The sequence below is a fragment of the Syngnathoides biaculeatus genome, chromosome 3 (assembly GCF_019802595.1).
Source record: "Syngnathoides biaculeatus isolate LvHL_M chromosome 3, ASM1980259v1, whole genome shotgun sequence".
In the NCBI taxonomy this organism is placed as follows: Eukaryota; Metazoa; Chordata; class Actinopteri; order Syngnathiformes; family Syngnathidae; genus Syngnathoides; species Syngnathoides biaculeatus.
Window position 1 is genome coordinate 30,124,966 of NC_084642.1, and position 25,390 is coordinate 30,150,355.

General features: G+C 43.4%; 1 protein-coding gene across 9 annotated transcripts in view; it reads right to left on the reverse strand.

Annotated features, from left to right (window-relative positions):
* Positions 1–6,014: 6,014 nt before the first annotated feature.
* Positions 6,015–25,390, reverse strand: part of neo1a (neogenin 1a) — a 230,305-nt gene continuing 210,929 nt past the window's right edge. For 3 of the 9 annotated variants that reach the window (XM_061815275.1, XM_061815279.1, XM_061815281.1), the window contains 13 exons: positions 24,545–24,640; positions 22,262–22,494; positions 19,954–20,092; positions 18,860–18,967; positions 17,679–17,873; positions 13,944–14,012; positions 13,208–13,343; positions 12,316–12,560; positions 11,740–11,832; positions 11,287–11,454; positions 9,830–10,117; positions 8,656–8,792; positions 6,016–8,128 (listed from right to left, as the gene is read on the reverse strand). In XM_061815275.1, the coding sequence (XP_061671259.1) occupies positions 7,976–8,128; positions 8,656–8,792; positions 9,830–10,117; positions 11,287–11,454; positions 11,740–11,832; positions 12,316–12,560; positions 13,208–13,343; positions 13,944–14,012; positions 17,679–17,873; positions 18,860–18,967; positions 19,954–20,092; positions 22,262–22,494; positions 24,545–24,640 (2,060 nt within the window). In that variant the 3' untranslated portion in view covers positions 6,016–7,975. Of the gene's footprint in view, positions 8,129–8,655; positions 8,793–9,829; positions 10,118–11,286; positions 11,455–11,739; positions 11,833–12,315; positions 12,561–13,207; positions 13,344–13,943; positions 14,013–17,678; positions 17,874–18,859; positions 18,968–19,953; positions 20,093–22,261; positions 22,495–24,544; positions 24,641–25,390 lie in introns of all 9 variants that reach the window. The other 6 variants (XM_061815276.1, XM_061815277.1, XM_061815280.1 and 3 more) reach the window with 6 other exon arrangements.

The following is a 25,390-nucleotide window of genomic DNA, read 5'->3' on the forward strand; positions in this document are numbered from 1 at the left end:
TTCAATACAAATGTATTTTTTTTTTTTTTAATGTGAGAGGCTTACTAAATGCATCTTAAGTAACATTTTTGATGGATGTCTTTTCAAATCTTTATTTGACAGGGAGCCAGTTGTGTTGTTGCTGGTCTATTGTGATGTGATATTTGGAAGGGGTCCTTGTGATCGTACGAGCAGCAGAGTTCCGGGAAAGCTGTAGTCTTTGGAGTGACTTGTGAGGAAGACCAAACGAAAGCGTTGCAATAATTCTGAGAGGAAGAGACAAGGCTATGTACAAGGCCAGTAGCAATGTAGGAGGTGGAGGATGAATGGAGGCAATTGATGCTTCAAAAGTGAAAATCTGTAGACCGGGCGGTGATGTGTGCTTCAAAAGAGAGCGTGCGGTCAGATTTAACATGAGGTGAGAGGGAAAACAGAAATTAAGCGAAATGTAAAAATGTAACTGTCAATTTTGGCTTGTACGGACATCTGTACGAGTAAGATTTCACTTTCATTGTTCTCTTGTAGGTAGACATATGAAAACTGGTGGTTGAGTTCAGAGAGTTCATTCAGTGAGGGGGTGGAAAAGTGGTGGTGGGTTTGGTGGATAGGTCGAGCTGGTGTCATTGGCATAACTGTGAAAGTGTACATTGAAGAGGGAGGATGAAGGTGACAAAGAGGAGGTGGTCCAAGACAGAGCAAAGGGGGACAGTGGAAGAAACAGGAGCTGGATAGGATTTGATTTATTTCATTCAGACTGGTAAGTATACTGAACCACTCCGGGTGTGTGTGTGGTTAAGATGAATATACATGTTCTTGGGCATAATGAATCTTCGGTTTAATTTATAGAGGCATGCGAGCTGACGACTTTTGGATTTTAATTGTCGCAATGCAGGAAAAAAACAGAATGCAGAGGGTGAAACCCCAGTCTGGTGGCCATCCAGGCCACAAAAAAACACGAGGCGTCCGGGGGGAAATGTCAGGAGGATGACCCGGACGCCAAGCACCAGGATCCCCTCGGGCGATTCGGGTGGATGACCTCGGTGAAGAACCAAACGGCGAAGCAGGAACCACAACAAGGAATGCAACCGCTCCAGAGAAAGGCCTCCCAAGCTGTGGTAGCGAGGCGACCGGAGATCAGTCGCTGCCGAGGCGAGGTCTGGAAGCGGCCGAAGCTCGGTGGTCGTCGTGGCATGGTTCTCAGACGACCGTGGACCGGTCGCCATTGAGGCAGGAGAGGAAGGTGCCAGCCACCGAGACTGGAGTGCCAGGAAGCCGTATACCTGTCGCTGTGGAGACAGGAGCGTGGAGCGGCCTCGGGCCGGTGGCCGCCGGTACTCCTGGACCGGAACATGAGGCGGCTGGGGAACCGACGCCACCTCCCGGACAGCAACGTGAGGCGGCTGCGGTGCCATTGTCACATCCTGGACGGCAGCGTGAGGCGGCTGCGGCGCCATTGCCACCTCCTGGACGGCAACGTGAGAAGGAAGCGGCGGCATCACCACCCCCTCCAGGACGGGAAGATGGGAAGGGAGCGGAGGCGTCCTCGCCACCTCCTCCTGGACGGGAACGTGAAAAGGCGCCGGCGCCATCGCCACCTCCTCCTAGACGGGAACGTGAAAAGGCGCCGGCGGCGTCCTCACCACCTCCTCCTGGACGGGAACGTGAGATGGCGCCGGTGGCGTCCTCACCACTTCCTCCTGGACGGGAGCATGAGGCGGCTGCGGAACCCCCACAGGTGGCACAGCGCTGCGTTGTTGCTCCCGTGGCGTTTGCCTTGGCACTACAGCATCATTGGGGACAGCCTGGAGCAACGGGGATGATAAGGTGCTCCCCCTCTTAACACGAGGAAAATAGCTCGCCTCATCTTTATCGGAATTCCCTCCATCCTCGGAACTCAAGCCCCCTGCACTTCCTGTTCTTGAGGAAAACACACGTTGCGGAGGTTCTGGGAGGACCATCTTCAATAGTAAATCCCATCCTTCTCCTTCAACGGCCGCCCGGAAGCCTGTCGCTACCACAACGTGAGTGTGACGCGGTGATGAATCTGCTGCCAGGCCCAACGTGGGCTCGGCTGGGGGAGGAGTCGATGGATGCCGTGACATGAGAATCGGTCACCAGTGCGTCTGTCAAACCCGCGATGTGAGCAAGGCAAGACGGCGGGTCTGTTCCCACTGTCACGTGAGCTTGCAGTGCCTTCGTTGATACAGCAACGTGGGCTTGGTGCGGTGGCGGATCCGTTTTCACGTCGACGTGAACGAGAGTAGGCAGAGAATCAGTTGAAACTGCCACGTGGGCGTGTCTCGGGAGCGAGTCAGTTCCAACTGCCACGTGAGCATGAGTCAGAAACGAGTCAGTTGAAACCGCGGCATGGGCATAAGTCATTAACGAGTCCGTCGAAACTGCAACGTGGGCGAGTCGAGGTGGCGGATCCGTTCCGACTGCAACGTGCGCTTGGCTTGGTAGCGGATCCGTTGCCACTGCCTCGTGAGCATCAGTCAGGGACGAGTCCGTCGCAGTTGCGACGTCAGAGTAGCTCGGCTTTTTCTTTCATCCTTGCCGGACCTGGGCCGTGAGAGCCGCCAATTCGGCGCTCTGCTGCTCTATCTCCGCCCGCATTTCACGGGAGAACACCTCGTGATTTGGCGGCCCCTCATCCTTCTGGGCTGGAAGTTTCGCCACCAGCTGCGGGTCTTCCGGTTTCACAGTTGCCGGCAAGATGTGGGAGGACGGCGTCTTAGTTGTCGCGCAGTGGGAGGCACAAGGGAGCGCCCGGCCTGGGCGTCTCCTCTGGCTGCCACGCAAAGGTCCCGGGTAGATGGCCAAGTGGGTTCCCACAAACGGATTGGGGAACTCGCACCTACCGGGCGAAGACACTCGGGAGCTGGAGACGCGGGGAGGTGAAACAAACTGGCTGGGATTAATGATCAGGCAAATAATCTGACTCGTAGTCAGGCAGCCGGTCATACAAATCAAGGACCTCATCAAAGTCTAAAAAATCAGAGTCCAAAGGAATATGAGGTGCTGGATGGGTCGTGGTCGGGATGTATTCATAGCTCGTCGGCGGAGCGTATGACACGAAAGCGGAGGACGTCATGGAGCCTACCTGGATCGGACAGGCTTGGTCCTCCGACACTCGGTCTACCTTGCGTTGGTACCGGCGAGGCCGGGTCTTTCCTACTGGGTCCTGTTTTGGCCAGCTCGTTCTGTCACGACCCATCGGAACGGAGGTAGGACCCAAATGCAGGAGGACACAGGAGACACAGAGGTAATTCGGGAAAAACGTTTATTATTCAATGGTCGGGGATCGGGCAGGCAGTCAGGTGCAGCAGCGGTAGTTGGGACGTCGGGCGAAGAGAGCAGATGAGCGGGCAGGCAGGAGTCGGTACACGGGAGAACGATCAAAGCAGGCAGAAGTGTCAAAGGAGTCAGGCTTACGGGGTCGGTCGTAGAACAGGCGAAGGTCGGTACACACCGGTTGACCATCAGGGATACGGGAGTGCTTGAACGGGGCATGAACCTCAACGATCTGGCGGCGGACCAGTCGTCATCGGGGTCCTATATATACAGGGGATAATCAGCCCGCATGAGGCGCAAGTGTGTGCCTCCCAATTAGCATCTGCACAGCCGTCCCAAGACTCGTCACTTTAAACTGCTCCCTTTGCACAGTTGTCATTGCACTGATCTATAATGGGAACTGCAAACGGGTAAAGGCAATCTGTACATGTACAGAGTTAAGAGTGTTAAGCTTGCAAGCTTAACACAATGTGGGACGTTGACACACTATCTCCTACCTGTTCTAAATGAAGATTTTATATCTTGCACGACTATTATAAGGAATAGTTCCTCTCAACAGAAATGTCTTTTGTTCTTGTTGCTATGTTGTTCCTTGTTCTTTGTTCTGAATGTCGTACCAGGGCAGCACCGACTGCCAGAGAAAAGTTCCTTGTGTGTTTTCACACACTCAGCAAATAAAGCTGATTCTGATTCTGCTTGTAGTGATACCAGACTAGCATACCAGATCCAAGATGTCCCTTTTGCAGTAGGTGAAAAATTAATTAATGGCTGAAGGCTAAATTTATTAGGACAAGATGAGAACTTGCTGGAAATTGTGTTTTTGCAGATGGCCATGTGAATATTAAAATCGCCAAGCTGTATAATGCTAGGAGATAGTGAAGACAGATGGGTAGCACTGTCAGTAAAACAAAAAAATCTGTGTGGCCAGTAAATAGCAACAATGATACTGTGAAGTGGTCCACAGAATTTTATAGCTATTGATTCAAATGAACAGAAAAGGGGATCTGATAGCAGCGAACGTTCCACTTCTCTCAAGATTGGACTTGCAAGTCAAAGCAAAAACTAACTAATCAAGGGCTCGTATCTCGAGGCGCCACTATATCAGGAGGGGCGTTATGTTTTGTTTGTTTCATTCTAATTTGTCAGAATGGGAAATGACACTTTATATTTCTTGTTTAGAAAGAAAAGAACATTTTTCTTTCAATATTACAGTGTTGAGTGGCACGGGAACTGACTGGTTAGCACATCAGCCTCACACTTCTGAGGACCAGGGTTCAAATCCAGCCTCGCCTATGCGTGTCCCCCGTGCCTGCGTGGGTTTCTCCGGGCACTCTGGTTTCCTCCCACATCCCAGAAATGTACATTCATTGGAGACTGTAAATTGCCCTGACGTGTGAATGCAGGGATAAGAATGACCAATTTGGAAAAACACTGGAAAATGTCTGCCTAAATTGTTTATAAAACACACTGTTAAACGTTGACCTCTGGTTACTTCTAACAGTGTAAATACAGGGCAATCATAATATTTTGAAAACTTAAAATATGAGTCCAAACAATCAAAATAATTTTGCCACGCTTCAGACATAAAAATGTAGACTGAGTGAAATTTATATCAAATAGGCTACTGCACTTACAAGTTATACTTCAGAATTAAGTACACAAGTGAGATCATGAAATACATATATATAAAAGTGTGCGATAAAGTGCGTGATCTACAAGGCCAATGCTACAAATAGGCCTAATTGTATTAACAGTTGTCAATTATATATTTGATTTGGGAAATTTACATCCAACTTACCTTTCTTTGTGTTTCCTAGTTTGGATATGCTCCTGGATATTTTTTGCTACTATCGGAACACAGAGTGCACAGCACTTTGGCGGGAATGTCCACTTTTTGTATATGTTCGGTTAGACATGTTGATACAGTTTTCGTTCCTATCTGCACAGTTACACTTTTTTCAAGCCATGCCCATCTGAAACTGTTTTTTATCCCGTGGTTTTTATCAATTTGCTTTGCAATTTCGATCTTCATCTTTTCGCTCCAAAAGTAGTAAACAGAATGCTTCTCTATGAAATCTTAACATCAGTGAAAATAGACGAAATACCGCCAAAATGCTGCCGGAAATCGAAATGTTGTTGTTGTACACATGAATTTAATGCAAACAGATAGCAATGCCGTTTTCCGCTATCACAGCTGTGACTAATTTCACGACGAGCGTTGCTGATAGATGCTGGCGGCCGGTCTTGATCACAGCCTCGCCCCACGTCAAGCCGTACCCCCACTTCCCCCCACAATTTTCTCAACGGATTTACACGTTTAACAAAAATGACAATTTCAGCTGAAAAAACTCGGAATTCCCAGAATCCGCAGAAAATTATCATCCATGTGAATGTGAGTGCGAATGGTTGTTTCTATGTGCCCTGCATTTGGCTGGCGACGAGTTCAGGCCGTACCCTCCTCTCGCTCAGTCAGCTGGGAGAGCCCCTAGCATGCCCACGGCCCTAGTGAGGATGAGCCGTGTGGAAAATGGACAGATGGGTGGATATTACAGTATAATCGTACATGGCCCGACCGATTTTGGCTTCGTGATGGGAGTGCAGCTGACTCAACTTGACCACAGGTTTGCATCTTATACTTTGCAAGTACGCAAGTATTGTTTTTTAAATCCATTTTTAACTCAAGCTTGGCCCTAAAGGTGGGGGGGGGGGGGGGGGGGAGTAAGCGAGATTATAGAGTAATTGAAGTGTGGCTTGGCTCAATAAAGTTTGGGAAATATTACACTTTAGGCCCTTTAACGTCAATGGCACACACGACATTAAGTATTGCTATCCGCCCTTAGAATCATCCTCATGCTGCTCCCCCTTACTACATAGAGTACCAGAACTTTTATGCATCCTACAGTATTGTGCAGGTGTACCAAATGCTGTGGCCAATACCACAACAATCGCGCACACAGTTGTTGCCTGGTTGGTTTCCTTGGATATATGTGATGAAATAAAACAGTGAGAAATGTTTATTTTGTTAGTATTCATAATAGCTTGTATACACCAATTAAAAAAAAAAAAACACCTTTTCTCCCTCAGACATGTTTTTTCCAATGTTTTCTTAAAAAGCCACTGAATTTCAGTTTTCCTACAGAAAGCAAAGAAAGCTCTGTACAGGAACAAGCAACAACATAATTCCTCATCATGAGCAACAAAGTCAACACTCGGCCGCTCAAATTCGTATCATTTCTGGAACGAGAAAAACAAACAAACAAATTAACATAAAAAAACAAGACCAGCTGCCTGCTGCTTTACCTATAGGACACTACATTACACAAACAGCATTTGATATTCAAAACACAAGATATGTAAGAAATGTACTTTTCAAAAACCGTGAAAAAGTGCAATACATGTTCAACTGTTAACATCGGAATAGATTATTTTCCCAAATGGAACCCATCCATCCCCCCACTCACTCGCTCTTTTTTTGTTTTGTTTTCAATCATATGCACCCTCCCAAAACAACAACAAAAGTTTGTATCTCTTCTGAGAATCTCTTACATTATTACTGACATTCATGACAATGGCATTTGTGAAACATCACAAAAGTAGAGATTACAATTGGCTAAATTTCTTTGGGTAACAGGATGATGGGAAACTAGACTTGACATCAAGCTTGTGAATAGATTTTTTTTCTTCAAACCAAAATTAGGATGCACATAAAGTCGCCAGGAATCACATTCTAAACACCAAAGTGTCTCAGACGTGTAATAGAACCAGAATGTTGCACTTTAAGCGGCACCAGGAAGTTGTGGAAAGTCCACAACGTACACACTCAGATATGTTTTGTATGAAACACAACTGGTGTGTTGTGAGTGATTGTTTGACTGCAAGGGTGTGTGTCAGGAAGGGAAGGGGCCTGGGGGGTCAGCACCCTGAGTCCGAGTCACTTCGACCTTCCAACCTGCAAACGTGGCGGTAAGGCTTTTAAAAGGGAGACCCCGCTCAAAAGAAATCTTGCAAAATGTTGCAACTCCTTTTTGACACTTGCATCCCAAATAAAAACAACATATGTACATGTTTATAAGGATATGTGTGGGAAAAAAAATAATACAATAAGGTAGAAAACAATACAAAATCATGGTACAAGGGAATACAAACGTACATGACTATATGTTGGAATAACGTTGGCTTGTAAAGAAGGTGGGTGTCCAATGTTCACTGAAACAGCCCAATAGATATACAAACTGCACAAAATAAAACACAAAGAGACCGTGTGGGCCAACATTAATACCAGCATGTTGTTGGACTTTTTGACAGACGCACATCTTCATGTGGCACCGAACAAACGTACAAAAAGGTGTTTGTATTTTTGCTGAGGATGTAAGATCACAATCTTTTGACCGAGTTCATTGTCACCAAGAATGGTTCTTCATAAAAACATGAAGCGTCTCACCCTTTGCTTCCCTCCAATGGCCATCTCCTTCCTGAGACTAAGAAAGGTGAGCCGGAACAAGTTCCTAGGAGTTTTTTTTTTTCTCTTTGCTGGATGACTTTTTATTTTCTGGGGGGTCGGGAGGGAAGTCATTTTGTGTCCAAGGGCCACTTGCTCCCAAAGGTGTGTGTTTTTTTATTTGCTTTCCTGTACCAATGGTTTATCTGTATGCTGTATAATATGTGTGTACTGTGTGTGTGTGTACTGTGTGTGTGTGAATGCTCATGGTGCTGTGGTGATGGCGTTGAGGTCCTTCATGAGGCCCTCCAAGTGGGCCATCTCCTCGGTCAGCTCGTCGGGCTCGTAGCTCTGAGGGAGAGGAACAGGGTTACTGCGAGGGGCGGGAGAGGGGCAGGGGGGCAGGGAGGCAAGCACCTGGAGGGGAAGGAGGGGGGGGGGAGAAGAGGAGAGGGTCAGTCAGGGACCTTTCACAGAGGACATTGGGGAAGGGGGCGGGGCCAAATGGATGGGGTGAGGTGAGTTGGGGAATGACGGGTCAATGGGACTGAAGCATGGTAACAGGACCAGAAAAGGGGAAGCAGATGAATGAAAAGCAAACCAGCAGAAGCAAAGCAAAAACATTCCAGTTTTGGGTTTTGAATTGGTCAGCCATAAAAAACGAAAATGAATTGATAAAGTACAGCCAACAAAGAGGATGAGAATGAAGTTAAAGGAGAATAAAGAGAGAAAGAGGAAACAGAAAATGTTGTTAAAACCAAAGTACATCTGGAGCTACGAATTCAATCCAGAGCCCAAAGAAAACCTGACATGGATTTGGAAGGAAAGTGTGAAAGTTTTAATTTCTAACACATCCATGTGAGGTCACTTAAACAGTTCAATCTTGATCAGCATGAGACCTGACTGCAGCGTGAGAGGCACTTGGCACAGGTCGCTCTACTCACACTATCCACGTCCTCCAGCATCTTGCTCGTCTCTGGCACGTCAGGCGCGTTGGGCACATTGACGATCATCGGCGTGCGAGTCCTTCCTAGAGTCCCAATGGATGCGGTTTTAACAACATGTGGGTGTGTGGGAGGCCCTAAATCAGATGAAGACACCGAAGCTGAAAATTCATTAGCACCCCACAGATGCCACACTATAGAGATTCCCTTCCACAAAAACTTGCCCATATTGGTCTTAATTTCAAAATTTCTAAAATTTTGTCTAGAACATTTCCCCGGGACAGTTATAAAATGGGACTGTCAGTCACTCGACGCACGCCATTGACGTATTGATCACACGAATCAAGTGACGAGATGGATAATAAGCTGACGTCTTTTTTTTCTTTTTTCCACACATTCCCGTTCCACCAAAACTGCCTTGGCGATCAAATGGTAGATCGCGATTGACACATTGGGCACCCCTATGTTTGAGAATTGTAACGTGTTTCCAAATCATGAAAAGTGGCCTGAATTTTAAAACGTACCTTTGGCCAAAATGTAAGTACTGGAGGGGGAGGTGGGTGACTAACATAGTGCAGAGAAGTGATAGCCTGCAATACAATTGTTGTCAAGGTATACTGTTGTTGGAAAAAGTCACGGTTTCAGAACCACGAAAACCTTCCATCAGTGGCAATACATCATGATGTTAACACATTTACGAGAGCACCACCCATCACTCTTCAACAAATTCAAGGTAATGCTAACAAACTACTATAATGCGACCTTGATATGAAAGTTTGCAACCAGCTACAACAGTTACCGTGTCTATAATTTATGAAATAAATACAATAGACTCCTTACCAACGCAGATAACTAGCAAACTAGCATGGCTAGCAATAGTTTGTTTGTCCTCTTACCCCTTTGAATCTGCGCCCGGCACACACCTAGCTCGGACTTCTGTACAAATTAGAGTACTCTGTCGTAAAACGATCACTCCCTGTAATAAATGTATACATCTCTTACCATAACCACCAAACATAAAATTATTATTTTTATGAAGGCAGAGTTTTGTTACAGTTCTTGTACTGGATATCAAGCGTACCAAAATGTTGTGATGAGTGTACAATATGCCCAGACATTCTATCTGTGTTCTGGAAAGACACTATGAGAAAATCCAGAAGTAGGTGTTGCTCACCAGTCTGAGCTAGGAGGGGAGTGCTGGGGAGGGCAGGAGACTCAAAGCAAGGGTGGCTCGTGGCTGGGATGGCAGGTACCGCAAAACTCTTCAGAGGGTGTGCGTGGGCGTGCGGGTGGGCCAAGCGGAGGGGCGGCAGGTTGCTGGTGTAGCAGGACTCCTCCTCTGTGGTGGTGGAGCCGTGGTAGCTGCCTTCAGGCTCTGGAAGGATCTCTGAGGGGCAGGAGGCCTGCGAGGACAACGCGGCTGGAGGAAGAGATTCTGAGCAAGGTGTATTCCTCACCGACTCTGGAGGGGAGAAGAGGAGGATGAGGCAAGACCCATGAGGAAACAGTTTTTGTCCTCTCATCATAGACTACGTTTATTAGGGGTGTACAAATTTCAGAGTGGGGGGCATTTGTTGCTTGAAGCATTTTTTTTGGGCCTCACATCTAATCTAATTTGTAAAAAGCGTAAGTCAGGTTAAAAACAATAAATTACTGGAGGCTATCATAATGAAACGCTACAAAACACTTTTTTGCCAAACAATTTTGAAAATTTCAAATGGCTGAAAAAATTGATTATAAAAGTTAAATTCAGTAAACTTGGAATTTTAGAAGCCATTGTACTAACCCTAAAAACTTTGTCACCAACAACTCCAAGGGTGTTCGTTGAAGATATGTTGTATGTATGTTGACCAACAGTGTTGCAGATTTTTTTTTAAGCACATGGAAATATCACACAGGCGCTTGCAACAGTAACACAGTACATACAATGGGGGAGTCACAGAAAGGCATAGAAGTGTACGTCCTGGCAAATGTATTGGCGGACTCCTGGATCAAATGCCTGTGGTCAATTGTCTTTCAGCTTCTCGTTATAGAAACAGAAGATGTACAAAAGTACTAAACATTGTACAGTTGGACAAGATGAAATGAAGTTCACCTGTAGAGGGGAAATTTTTCCCAAAAAACAAACATCACCAACTTTCAGTTTCTCTGAGAAAAGAAGCCCTGCACACAACTGCTCGCACGGATTTCACTTCATTCTACTTCTGTTTTGCCACAGTTATTTTTACCTAATATTTCAAACTATTCCGAGCAAAAAGTGACAAGTTAAAGTAGTAGCAACAAGGAACCCAAATCTCGCTGCTCACTTATGCCCATACGCCGTTCTCCACTGCCCTTCACCTGAATCCTTTTCACTCTAAAAACCACTCGTGTCGTGCAACAACACCTGGTGCGACAAGTCAAAGCACATTTAATTGCCTGTATGATGGCAGACTTCATTGAATTATGTCTGCTGTTGAAACCAATACAACAGGTGAAAAACAGAGAACAATGGAACTGTAAAAAAAAACAAAAAAAAACAGTAAAATATGATGGTGAAAACATGCCTTGAATTAAAATGAGTGAATGAACATGAGCGCTTTGTCCTCTTTTTTTAATACCTCCCCGGACCAGCATGGGGCAGTGTCTCACCTGTGGCGTCCACACTGTTTTGATGGGAGATGGGGCTGCAGGCATGCGGGCGGGGATGCCCACTGCCTTGATGGTAGAGGTAGCTGCGCGTGGGTGACGCCAGGCTGCCCATGTGATAATGGTGCTGATGGTTATCGAGGGAATGGATGGGATGAGCACTAATTACAGCTGTGGATTCAAATGGACATGGAGGTTTATCATGAGAGAAGGCTGATGAGGAGGGATGTGGATTTACTGCTGTTGCCATACACAAACACACACACGGTCGCTTTCATACTCTGTCAAGAACAAAACAATCAACAATAAATTAATTACGCCACAAGATGTCAAGACGTGGCGCTCGCATTTGTAAATATTTTGAGAAGAGGTTTCAAAGCGACAGCTCACTGGCTGTAAACAATGACAAGCTCACTTATCAAGCATATTCAGACACACCTATTGTCACACACTTACGCTGTGGCGGCTGCGCGTCAAAAGGCATCATCATTTTAGGCCTCATCCCCCGCCGACCTGCAAGGGTTGACATGCCGTCCTCTGACTCATGGCCTAAAAAGTACGGTGGAAACCGGTCCATCAGAGAGAGCTGCTACTCTGCTCTTTTTAGAGAGCAATCCATTTTACACCGTGAGACCTTTAAAATACTCCTTTAATACATTTTGAACTAACTGGAAATAAAAGGGAGACAGTCATTTAATCAACTGAATCACTGTGTGAGTTTGAGCATGACAAGCTAAATGTGCTTAAAGTGTGTGGGAGGGGTAAAACTGTGTACAAAGGGACTCAAAATCATAATTTCACCTATCAAGGATGGGTCAACGCAATAAATGGGGGTTCACAGTACACTATTTAAAAATTAGGGTAGTAACAGAAACAACTGAAAAACCACCTAAAGCTTATAACAAAGCCTCCAAACTCCTTTTTCGTCACAACCTCAATGAAGCACCACTACCAAGCACCAACTAGCGACTGTCTGAGTCACATCGTGTGACCATAACGGGCAATTAACTGAAATTCTCCCCACAGACTGACCACGGTAAGAGTTGCGCCTCTGCTGCAGGTGGGCGTTGTTGTCCATGCCGCTGTCAGCTGGAGTTATGTCTTGGGAAGTGCGGGGGATTGGTGTTTCGGTCATGACTGGGTTTGGCTCTGGTGACTTGTCCATTGGTTTGAGTTCAAGCCGCTCATGGTGGATCCACAGATCGGGTGGTTTCAGGTCCTTGGAGTTGCCCTTGTATTTGTGTGAGCCGTTGGAGGACTTAGAGGCCGCCCGCTTCCTGTGTGATGCAGTGGAGAAAAACGGTATGACAATGAAGAAGGGCATTTGAGTGTAAAAGTGTGCTATGTGTGGTCAATGTGATCCAGTGGGTTCTAACCAGTGTGCCTCAGCATATCAGTATCACAAGCACTCCTCAGGTGTGCCGTGGGAAGCAAATTCTACTTAAATGCTCAAAAAATTATATTTACACAAAATAAGTAATGTCTATCTATTTATGCCAGAGACAGACAGAACAAATGAATGGTTTTCTATTTAATGACAGGAGTAATTATGGTAACCACCTTTTGTGAAATTTCCATTTGTTGTGTGCTATCAGAGTTTTCAATTGTAAAATATGTGCCAGGGTATGGAAATCACTGATGTAATCTCATGACGTCAATGTTACAAACAGCAGAAAAAAAGACCACAACATCTGGTGATATGATCATACACACCCACAACATCGAAAACGTCTTTTTCGTTTTTGTAATGATTGGTTGAGATTTATGACTGGTTGGAAAACTTGATGGAAGGAGCAGACCTTCAATGAATCCAATCCTTGCGGTCATGGGGGCTAATAAGTAATGTTCACAACATCAGGAGAGAGAAGCATGTTTTTCAGACCCAAAAAAGGAAAATGGTTGACCTGTTATGGCTTTTGCTTACTTTTTCTGGTGTGACGTGGTGCGGCGTGTACACAGGAAGGCCCCCACGACCACCACAATAATTGTGAACGCTCCCACTGAGATGATGATGACGATGACCAGGATGTGATTTTCACTGTTTCCCATCCCCGATTTCCCTTGAAAAAGACATCATTGACCATTTAACATGATGACTTTCAACACTGTAAAAAAGACACATGCGCTGCTATCTAACATGACGAGGGATGGGCATTTGACTACAATTGCTTGATGGACTATGGAGAAACTATACAATTGTTTTCTTTCCCCACCAATATTATTTTCAAAGGGATCTGCTCTGAATTCTTGTTTCAATATTATTGGTCATTGGTGTCCTTGTACGGATGTAGCCAGGAGCCCCTAAGTTTGAAAAAAAAAAAAGATGAATCCAAAGGGCTGGTCATCATCCGGCGTAAAAATTGTGCCAAACATATGTGCGTTCATCTGAGATGACACGCTGTGGCGACCCCAAAAGGGACAAGCCGAAAGAAACTTACTCTAATCCAAAGGGCTGGTCATAACAAAATTCAATTCCCCGCAATGAAGAGTTGTGTTCCCAATGGTATTTGTTTCATAGGCCCCCCAAATACATCAACCATCAATCAGACTGATTTTTAGTAATCAACAAATATATCCTCATGGCCATAGCAATATCTTTAGTTTGCATACCTTATGTATATGATTATAATTTGTGTTGGTTAAAATATGGAAAACCTTACCAACTGCTGATCCAGGATCAAGGGGAAGTTGGTTGCCTGGAGGTCCAGGCTTTGATGGAAGATTTGAGGCTGTCAGTGGACAAAAAGACCAGTTTCATGAGGGAAAATGGGTTTGACAGGAAGTCTTTAAATTTATATATGGCTTGTGGTCTCGTCATATCACATTGGCCCCTTTTAGGCCAATGGGCTAGACTGAACTATGATGATGAGACTTGCTAAAAGAAAAAGACAAAGTGTGAGGCAGCCCAGAAATTGGAAATCTTTGGCAAGATTAGCAGAGTTAGCAGTGTGAACACAAAGATGAAGTGTGAGTGGAGTTTACCTTGGTCATTCGCCATTTTGTCAGAGGACTCAGCTTAAGGAGAGCAGAGAGGGAGAGAAGAAAACGCAAAAAAAAAAAGATTATCTTAGAAGAGTAGCAAGTCAGATGGAAAGAGAGCAAAAGATGCAGCCTGAAAAAGTGGGAAGCAGTAAAATTTGAAAATGAGTCAAGTGAAAACAGACAAAGCACACTACGGTATAGACAATCTTAAAAAAGTAAATGACTAATGTTTCCATCAAATAGTAATGTTAAGTCTTTCAAGCCATGCTACACTTGACAAGGCTTTTTATGGAAATGTACAGAACCGTAACACACGTGCACCTCATCTATTGATAGTCTGGTGAAGATTTTCAAAAAGAGTAAAGGGTTGAGGGGAAAAAACAACAACAGATATGTTTATTCACCACTGGAACAACAATAAATCATTTAAAGACAAAGAAAAAAAAAAAGTCTAGAATATGACACACCAGAGATATGAATGTTGTCAACAAAGTCTCCCCAATTTAAATGGTAACTAAATTAACGGCAAGTACGTGAAATAAGGCTCCTACATCCGCCCTGGAACTGCAGGACTTTGTCGGAATGTTAGCTAAATGCTCCCACTTCAGTTCTGTGCTACACCAACATCATGCGGCTCACACAGCCACAAGGTTACTGTTGCATGTCTATTAATCAGTTAACTTCATGTGATGTGTCCCTGTTTGAGAAGGCGCACATGACTTCTTGGACAAGCCAACGTCATTCGGTGAGCTATCAAAGTGTCTCAATTGTGGGGGCTGGGGCCTATGGTGAGTTGGATGGGGACCAACATCGGTGCGCTGGACAACGGACAGCTATTAAATAGCCGCTGACGGGTTGCCGTGCAGCGTTCGGAGCAATGCTGCGGTGAAGACGATGGCTCTGCTGCTGTACGCCAAGAAGTCACCTGTGATCTGGCACACCAGCGTTGGGGCCCGCCCAACCCGCTCGGTGTCAGAGAGCAGAGACAGTGTAGATATCATAACTGCAAGTCGTAGTGGTAGAAATGGGCCAAGTCATCATCAATAAAGAAATGCCCATTGTGCTGAATAGCCAGTGAAGATGCTCAATATAGTGGGGGGAGGGCTTCCTCATATTTTTCATGAGTTGCATCAGCATGCCCATGTTCTAGCCCTGCCCCAAAAATCTGAGAAGGTGAAAAAGAGGTTTACACCATATTGCTGGAACTCATTTACTCCACCAGATAAAAAGGCTATTGTGGAGGGATGTAGCAAAGCTGCAAGAACCAAGCCAGACTAGACTGCATTTAAAGACACAATCCTCATATAACATGAGATTATTTCTAACACTGCAAAGTTAAGTTGTAATAATTATTCCAATTTTTTGTGTGTGGTTTGAATGTCCATATGTAAACGATATTTTATAAATTCAGGTAATCACTATTATTAACCTTTTTTTAAGTTATGTGAAAAAGGGAGATCTTGCAACCCTTAAAAATATCAATTACAAGAGTATTTTCCAGACTACAAGTCACACCGGAGGATAAGTCACACCAGCCCTAAAAATGCAAAATGAAGACTGTGCACTGGACTACAAGGTGGATTTCTAGGGGGAAAATTATTGAATAAAATCAGAGACCAGGAACATAAATTTCATCCTGAAAGGCATGTTGTCAAAACAAATATAGAATAGAAAACAACAGGCCGAATATGTTCCTTGTATGTTAATGGACATTGGCAGTTATTCAGATAAGAACAGCATAAACAACATAAATTTACCAAACTGTCAATCTCAGTCCAAATTATGAAAATCTTCATCCTCCCTGTCACTTCAGAGAGAATTTGCCAACTGCGGTGGCTGTTGTCAGACTCAGCATCAGTTCCTTCCTGAATCCTAAAAGGATGCTTTCGGGTGTCACTGAAGTCCATGTTTTGTTGATCCATCCAATGACTTGCAGGAAAGTTGCATGGCGCATCCTCCCGGTTTCCTTGAAGCTTTGTTTTCCATCCATCATCCTCTGCTCCCACAGGTGACGCAAGACTGCCTTAAAAGCTCTGGCTTGCCGAGATGTCAAGTGGCTGGAGTATTTTTTAGTTAAGACTCCATGAATGGCATCAGGGTGGAGTTGAAAACCGTAAATTTATCTTTGAACTGTGGCGTAATGTGGCCATCCGGACGCTTAGAGCAGCGCTTTATAAGGCAAAAGTTTATCATTTTTTTTAATCCATCCACCCTTGCTCATTCATGGCCACGGCACCTGAAGGGGATTGGATTTTTGGCATGATTTTGCGATTAAAAATGACCTTTGGTGGTAACTTTGATCCATCTCTACATCATGTCAGCTCCACTGTGAAGTGTGATTTGTCATGACCAGTTGCCACTATATTTACATTCTTTTGCACTTTCTCTGCAAGACTTCGGCCCATCGGGATGTAAAACACGAAAAGGGTACCTCGTCCATAGTAATGATATGATCCCGTGCTACGTATTGCTCGATTACTTGCTTTTTAAGAGAGTCATGGATGCTGTCAACTGCTGGCAGTTTCGGGGAAATCGTTGCCTGTGGTCTAGAGAGGCGGTTGCGTTCCACACCAAGAAAGTCCCACCATAAAGTAATTTCTATTCATAGCCTTGGTAACTACCTGGGCGTGGCGACGTAACTCCACCGTCTCTGCAACGCTCTCCCAACAGCATGTTGTTCAAGCACCCATTTGTGAACGAAACTGTGGCCATCTATCTTTTAGCCCACGATTACCTTTCTTTGTTTTCTTCATTGCTGTTAGAGGATCCTTCGCTTTTCACCAGTCCCTCACAAGTTTTCGTTCTTTCTGCTGCTCGATTACCATTTTTGGCTGCATATTTCATTACTTGCAGTTTGTAAACTGGAGAATATGTTTTTTGGAGGGAAGGGGACATTTGTATTGAGTCTTTCAAAGTTGATGTTTGCAATTTAAACTTTAAGTGGTACAGGAGGAAGAAGAGTAGCAGAAACTGGCACACAACCCTAAAGTGCCCTCTGCCTATCAGTGTAAAAATAGACGTGAAATTATACATTTTAATACATAAATCGGACCTGGGAATAATCACATGACCAGCCAAATCATGAAAAAAAGTGACTTAAAGACCAAAATTTGATTAAAAAAAAAAGGCTTATGCCCTGGAATGACTTGATTAAACATTTTGACAGCACTTTGTTTGGACCAGGTGATACATGGATACTCTGCTCTTAAGAGTTATCTTGGGAATTATTTGTTCTAGTAGATGTGGAGTGTAATAAAGCAAGCAGGAATTTGTGAGTGACTCAAAAACACAAGAGGTCTCTGTTTAGGTGGAAAATAACACATTTAAAGGTTTTAATTTGAAAGCCCCCCAAATTATGGTAGCTTCTAATCGCACGTCATATATTGTTGCCATGTTATTTTCAAGAAACTTACTATTTGGGGTTCTAAACTGCACAGCCTCAGAGGTTGGTCCCATGCCCTTTGAGTTTCGAGCTTCAATCTTGAAGTAGTATGTTGTGTCTAGAGTCAGGTCTTGGATCTGGTGGGTCAGGCGGTTGCCTACCACAGGTTCGACAACCCAGTCATGGTCCTCAGCATTGACATCTGTGCTGTAGTAGATGATGTAACCTATAAAAGAGTGTGAAGGTGAGGAGAGGTAGAATCCATTAATTTGATGCCTTTAATGCCAATTTTTGTGGAACTGTCAACGACTTTAAAGTGTATGGAAGGTCCTCAATGCACCTTTTTGCTAATATTATACAGTTTTTTATGCACAATTCCAATCTGACATCCATTGTGAAGGAAACATTTTTATTTTTCGTTTATCGGCAAAAAATGATCGGACAATGCTGGATTCGCCGGAAAAAAGACAGAAATGGAGCGGAAACAGTGAGTAGGAACGTGACGTCAAAACCGGTGACAACAATGGCGAGCATTGGAATACATTGTAAGCACGACAATGAATTTTCCGATATTTTGAGCGATGAACACTATTCTGAAGGGTCCTACGCAGACGTTGAAGAATACGAGCTAATAAAGGTGGTAAAGGATATCAATTTGAGCCAGTTAGACAACATACACATTCGAATGCAGAAGAAAGTGCTGAGCAGGATATGCCTCGTGTTAGAAACAAAGACTGGTAAGCATTTGTTTGGTTTAGTATCATCAACTGATAAATAGTATGGGCTTCGAAATCCTGAATGTATATACGAAGTTTTCGGTCTTGTTTTAAAATTATGCAAATGCCATGTATTTAGTAAATGGGTGTGCGACCAGCTGGCCATTCATTGTACAGCGCGATGGATCAGCCTGTGCTTGTATGAGAAACTATCTGCTGTACAATGTGTTTACCTGTAGTGAGGTCAGAGGTCAGGCACATGGGTTTTTCAGACGTGGGAAACTAGGTCAAAATTCGCTGACTTTAATTCATAAACCCTTATAGTTTTTGGTAAAAACATCGAAAAGGTTATGCATTTTATGGCATATATTTTCGTCTAGATAAGATAATTTGCATTTGGAAATTAGACATTCCATACACTTTAAATAGGCCGCAAATATTTCTGATTTTGTGGAAAAAATATGCATTAAGACCGTGAGAACATTTTGAGACTTACCAGTGATCTTTCCATTGGCCTCAGAGGGAGGCTGCCAGTTGATGATGATGGTACGAGGCTTGTTCTCTTTGCTCACGACAGTCACATCTTTGGGGGAGGAACTAGGAACTATGGACAGAATTGAAAGAGGATATAGACCGCGGGAGGGATTTAAAAAGTACATGTTACACTAATTCACCGATTCATCCTCCATCCATCCATCCATCCATTATCTGAGCCACTTATCCTCACAAGGGTCGCAAATGTGCTGGAGCCTATCCCAGTTATCATCAGACAGGAGGTCTGATTTTTCATCAAGACCAGGAAAGACCAGCACTCATCTGCTATTTATTCTTCAACTTGGTGATAGTCAGGAAAAGCACTTGGTAAAACAGTAAATGCCACCTGTACATGTTTCTCACCCGATGCCCGCAACCTTCCTCAACCACATGGAAAACAACACCTGAAATGACGGGTACAATGTCAAACTTTAGCTGGCATCTTGAAAGAAAAAAACAGGTAAGCTAATGTTAACTGGAAACAAACAAATCTAGTTTTGTTTTTGTGGAAAGAAGTTTTTATTCCACGTTAAATTGGCATTATTAGGAGACGTCTCATGATGTTTCCTCAATGCAACCAAGCTCTGACAAATTCCTTGTGTAGTGGGGTTTTTTTTTTTTAATTTTAAATAAATCTGTAACATTTGAGATTTTTGCATTTTGTGATTCAATATATTTACAGACAAATGTTTTCGTTGTCAAATGTATTTAAAATAAAACTAATATGAAAGAGAGCGAGAGCTTCAACTATTCAAATTTGTCATGCTTTTTAAAATGATTTTTTACAGTCACGCCATGTTACCTCCTGATTTTGTTTTGGTCTCGTCTTATCTCAGTCTTGGTCTTGACTCGGTTTCGACTTTCAAAAGTCTTGCTTTGTTCTTGGTGGGTTCATATATTTATTTTTACTGACTTTAATTTAACTAATGGTTCATGCCGCCTCTCACCTTTGGTCAGCTGAGATAGGTGCAGCACACCCGTGACCCTGGTGAGGATAAGCCGTACACCGAGATGTTGTGTTTGTCACATTTCAATGAATGTTTGCACTGGCCATACTGGTTTCAAACGTGGTTCCCTGGGCTGTCATGCTCCATGTGCTGCTGCGTCGGCCTTTGGTCACCATGACGGAAAACTCATACAATGTGTTGGGCTTCAACCCTGTCACCACGTGGTTCAGGCTGGTGGTGTTAGCCATCTGTGGAAAGGAGAGCAAGGCACATTTGTGTTTAAATTGACAGATTCTCACAGAACCATTCCACAATTTTGGAGCCTCAGTATTTAATCAGTATTTAGTATGTTAAGTCACAAATATTCAGCAACCACTAATAGTACTTCTAACTATCCATCCATCAATTTTCTGAGCTGCTTATCCTCATGTGGGTCGCAGGAGTGCTGGAGCCTATCCCAGCTGTTATTGGGCAGGAGGCGGGGTACACCCTAAACTGTTGGCCAGCCAATCGCAGAGCACATGGAGGGAGACAACAGTCATACTCACAATCACACATAGGGGCAATTTAGATTCTTCAATTAACCCTAGAGAACCCATGGGGTCACATATTTAAAAGAGGATTTGCATGTCTTGGGTTCTCTGGGGTTAAAGTACCATGCATGTTTTTGGGATGTGGGAGGAAACCGGAGTACTCGGAGTACCCGGAGAAAACCCACAAAGGCACGGAGAGAACATCCAAACACCACACAGGTGAGGCCGGGATTTGGACCCAGTTCTCCTCGGAATTGTGAGAAATATTTACTACTTACTAAATATTGTTTTTTCTTGGTTTGTATCGTAGCAATAACCGTATGAATATTCAAATTATCACCCCAGAATTTTGTGGAGCAGTGATAATTAGACCAGAGACCATATAAATAATCGGAAGATAAGGTTATGCAAATGGGTTCTCAGTTCTTTAACCAGATAGCGACCAATTCAGGGCGTACCCCACTTCTAGGCTGAAGCTGGCTGAGATAAGGTGTTACACCCGTGACCTCAGTGAGGATGAGCGGTTCGGAAAATGGATGGATGGGTTTTAGAATTTCATTGTAATTTTAAATTGTTAAAACTCATCCACAAAAAGATGCTAAATTGCCAGCTTGATCTCATAGCCAACACATGACTCTAGGGCTTCGGGATGGGTAGGAGGGATGATGATTTTATAGTTTGGCAAATAACCGAGGACCTAGGACACAGTCTTTTTATTTTGTGGCATTGTCATGGAAGGTGACATACAAAGTGAAGTATTGGTCACAGGTGATGCCCCTGCATGTAAACGACACACAAAGAAAAATAAAGTCATAGTTGTTTTGTTTGAATGACTGGACTTTCAGACCTCAAAACACAGCTTTGTGACTACCAACTTACAAATGGGAAGAACGCCTACTGGTTCCAGTCAAAAACTGACAGCAAAACCGGTTTGAAATATTTAATATAAATCAATTACAAAGGAAATTTGTCATAACACTCAGAAGCCCAACGTTTTGTTTTTTACTATCACATATCACAAAGGATGTCTGCTCTATGCTCTATAAGTATTATCTAGAACGCCTTTTTTAAGATGAATGTCCTGTTCCCCCGTGAAGGCAGTACAATAGCAGACAGTGGGATGGGGAAAGATGTTACATGTCTATGCAGAATGTAAAATCAGAAATGAGAGTTTCTGACACAGCAAGTATTTGACAAATTATTAAAAAAAAAGCCTCGTTAATAGACGTGTTAATACAGCATATTGAATTTAGTTAATCGGATAGAAAAATAATGAAGCCTGTAGAGCTCTTTTATCACTGTCATAGTGCGCAAATCACACTAATTCAACCAACTCATGCTAGTTGGCTGTGTTGTACAGTATACCGTACAATACAATGACAATAAAATGTGTGTTCATTAATTTATTGCGCAATATATGCATAATGGCAAGGACTTTGTTTTCCTAATATTTAATGAGAAAATATGTTGTCATTTTTTTTTCAACACAACACTCATTGTAGATAGTTGCCCAAATATCTGTCATAGTGACTAAAACATCCATCTGTAATTGAGCACTTGATTGAACACATAATACTTTTTTCAATTTGCTAGCTGTAATTTTAAATTCACAGCCCTAATTTTATTTAATAAATGAGAAAGAACAGTTGTTCATATGTTTGATTATCTATGCATAATTTGTAAGATATATACAATTCTTTAAAGAACACATGAAGGACCAGGTGAAATATTCATCTTTATGGAATTCAAATTAAGCATTTCAGAAAAGCATTATTATAAAAAACATTAATAAAAAGGTAATTAAAGAAACAAAGCTATTCACGGCGAAAGACTTGTGTGTATGTTTAACAATGTTGATGAAAAGAATAAAGCCAAGAGTCATACCTTCATTTTAGTGTTGGCAGGGATGTTAGTCTTCCAGCGCACTGTGTAGTAGCGGTTATCTGTGATTTTTTGGTTCTTGGGTAGCGAGTTGTCTGCCCAGGTCACCTTGATGGTGTCGTGGCTCAGCACGGAAGCCTGAACACCCACAGGTGGCATCATAGGGCTGGGATCTGGTACTGGGGTGTATGGAGCATGGAAGAGTTCGTACAGGTCAACATCAGGGTCTATGGGGTCTGCCCCACCAGGCAGTAAACCCGCATGCAAGCGCACAAATTAAAATGAGCAGATTAAAACACAAAGAAATGGTCATGGCACAATCAGGCAGGAGTCCAAATGGGATGCAGGATAGGGCAGACGGTGGGGGGGAAAAATAGGGTTATTGAGTTAGAGGGGAAAATGTAAAGGTGATAGCAAACATAATAAGCACAACAAACATGGGTTTGGGAAGGGTGAAGAGAAAGAGAAAAGATTCTATTAGAAAAACAGACATTGACCTCTACAATCAGACAGAACTACAGACTTAAAAGTTGCTGTGTTGTAGCAATTCTAGTACTACAGTGAGGGAAAGGAAGACATGCTCTATTGATTAAAAACCATTATTTTCATACTTCCGTTCAAATGTTTTTGTTTTTCAGAACATGGGAAGAAATGTTGAACGTTTGGTTACAAATAGGGGACATTTCTTTGATGTAAGGTGATCCCCTCCCGCAACTATGGCCTTGACTTCTTCGGGATCTTCACTCCATTAAGTGCTAAAAGGATAAGCTTCAGTCAGTCATCCATGATGACTCTCTTCAAACATGTGTTGATCTTCGCGTTGGATGACTCCATTGTGTGTTCCAAGCTCTTTAGACTGCATGCATGATGAAGACCCGAGCATTCATGCAGTTATGAGGAGCCTTATGGCTTTTGAGTGAAATGCAGAAGCTGCTTTTTGTTTTTTACCCAACTCTGGGAAAAATCAATCCCCAGTATTTGCAAATGCACAGTATTACTGCAATGAAGAGGGTGAATTCCCACTATGTGAGTACTCCTTCGTTGTCACTCAAGAAAAGTCATCGGGTTACAATACATGCTTCACCCCGTAGTCTGTCAACCTAAGTTCACCAAGTTTTTCCACAGTTTTATATGTTTCCAAAGTGTAGGTACTATGTAGGTCAGCTTGTCTTTTTATTCGTGACTTGAACAAACTGGCAGGAAAAGAACGCACCCCCAAGGAGGCAGCAGCAGAGATGGTGGAACGTTTTTGGTTCTGCTTTGAGAGGAAACATTTGGATCTGACGAAAGGTTGCCAAAGCCACCACAGGGGGTCCGAGTGCGCGGATCACTGTGTCTATGAGGATGCAAGGAGGAGCACCGAGAAGCTTGTGCACACTTAGGCTGCCACCCCTCCTCCGCCCCCATCCACCCGCCTCAAAGCAAGCTGATGTGATTCATGTTATCGAGCATCCCACCCTCCCAGTATTGCAACAGAGGTACAGAAGAGACAAAGTGACGCCATCAAGGCTGAGTGGGGCGCTGCAGTCTAGATTTAAAAGGAGGGTGGGTGCAGACCCCCCTCTGGGATGCTCTAGGGATGCCGGGCTACCCGTCATCAGACAGTGACACAAGTTTGTGTGAACTCGGCTTTCACAGAACTACATTAGCCGTGTTTGACACTTGAAGATCATTTGTGGACTAGACTGCATCGACACTTCTCCTTTTGGTTTACGGACGTATATTCTAACTAGCGTCGGCATTCTCATGAAGGCAGCCATGACAACTTGTGCCTTGAACACAAAGGGACAGGAAACATGTAGCAACTATACAATAGACCATTGAGGCAAGTGGAGCACTGTGTGGATATCTGTAACATTTCTGGCTTTACACTTACCTCGACATAGACAGATTAGTCTCTTTCTAGGTAAACACTTGATTAAAGAGTTCTTCCGTGGGGGTTATTTTCCTGACATATTCCATCTCATTATGAATTACGGTTACACACACTGACCAGAATATTAGTTACACCTTTACAATGTGCAATAATGAGATCCAATTTTAAGCGCTGTAACAAGAATTTGTTTTTAACATTTTGTTTTGATTGACACTGTTAATTGCTGTGGCGCCCCCTCAAAGTGGCATCCAACTGCATGTGAGTTTGGTGATCAAGTCAAGTCATTAAACTGTTACCCATAGTTGATATTTCTCAAGTAAAGTAAGTCCGACGATGGCTGCCTTTTGCCAGAAAAACAAATGGTGTCAGTCAGTCTTGTGGGTATTTCAAAGGTAGATTTGAATGCCTACCAGACTGTGGCCTTGTGATGGCACTCTCATATACAGGAATCCCCTCACCCACGTTATTGAAGGCCTTGAGTGTGATTACATAGTGGGAGCTGGGATCTAAACGAGAGAGAGATGCAGACATGGAGTGCAGCAATGTAATTTGGCACAATCAAAGCTGAAACTCGACAGATACTCAACTCATAATGACAATATTAGGTAAAGAGAGCAATAAATGAATAAAATAATACATAGATTGATAATTCATCTTGCTGTGACTGGAATCAAATATTCAAATGTGTACACACAGACAATTATCATCACAACTATTTCGAATATTTTTTTAAACAAAGCCCTTTTCCACACAACAAAGACTAACTATGGACACGAGGACTTTATCAATGCGAAAACAAATGTTTTCCCCGCAATATAGGTCCCTCAAAGGTCAGGAAAAAATGAGATGGTCAAGCAGAACATTTTCATAATGTTACAAAAATACCAAAATGTACAAAACAACTTGGAATCTTTTTTTCTCCCAGGATTGCGTGATGAGTAACTTGTGAAAGAAGTGCGGTGCTCTTGAATCTAAATCACAAACATCAGTGGTCCATTTTAATCGGATGTGTAACGAAATTGCATATTAAATATGACCCAGCAAATTTAGTGTCTTGTCAAAAATTAACATTAGCAATTTAAATAATAGCAATTACATACGTATTACTTAATTATTAGCAATTTGCTACATTTAGTCCTTTACATTTACTCAAGTAATAGGCATACTTGTGCAGCCATTTAAAAAAAATATATATTTAACCAGGTAAAAGACCCCCTGAGACAAAACATATTTTGCAATGTTAGTTTGGCTAAGAA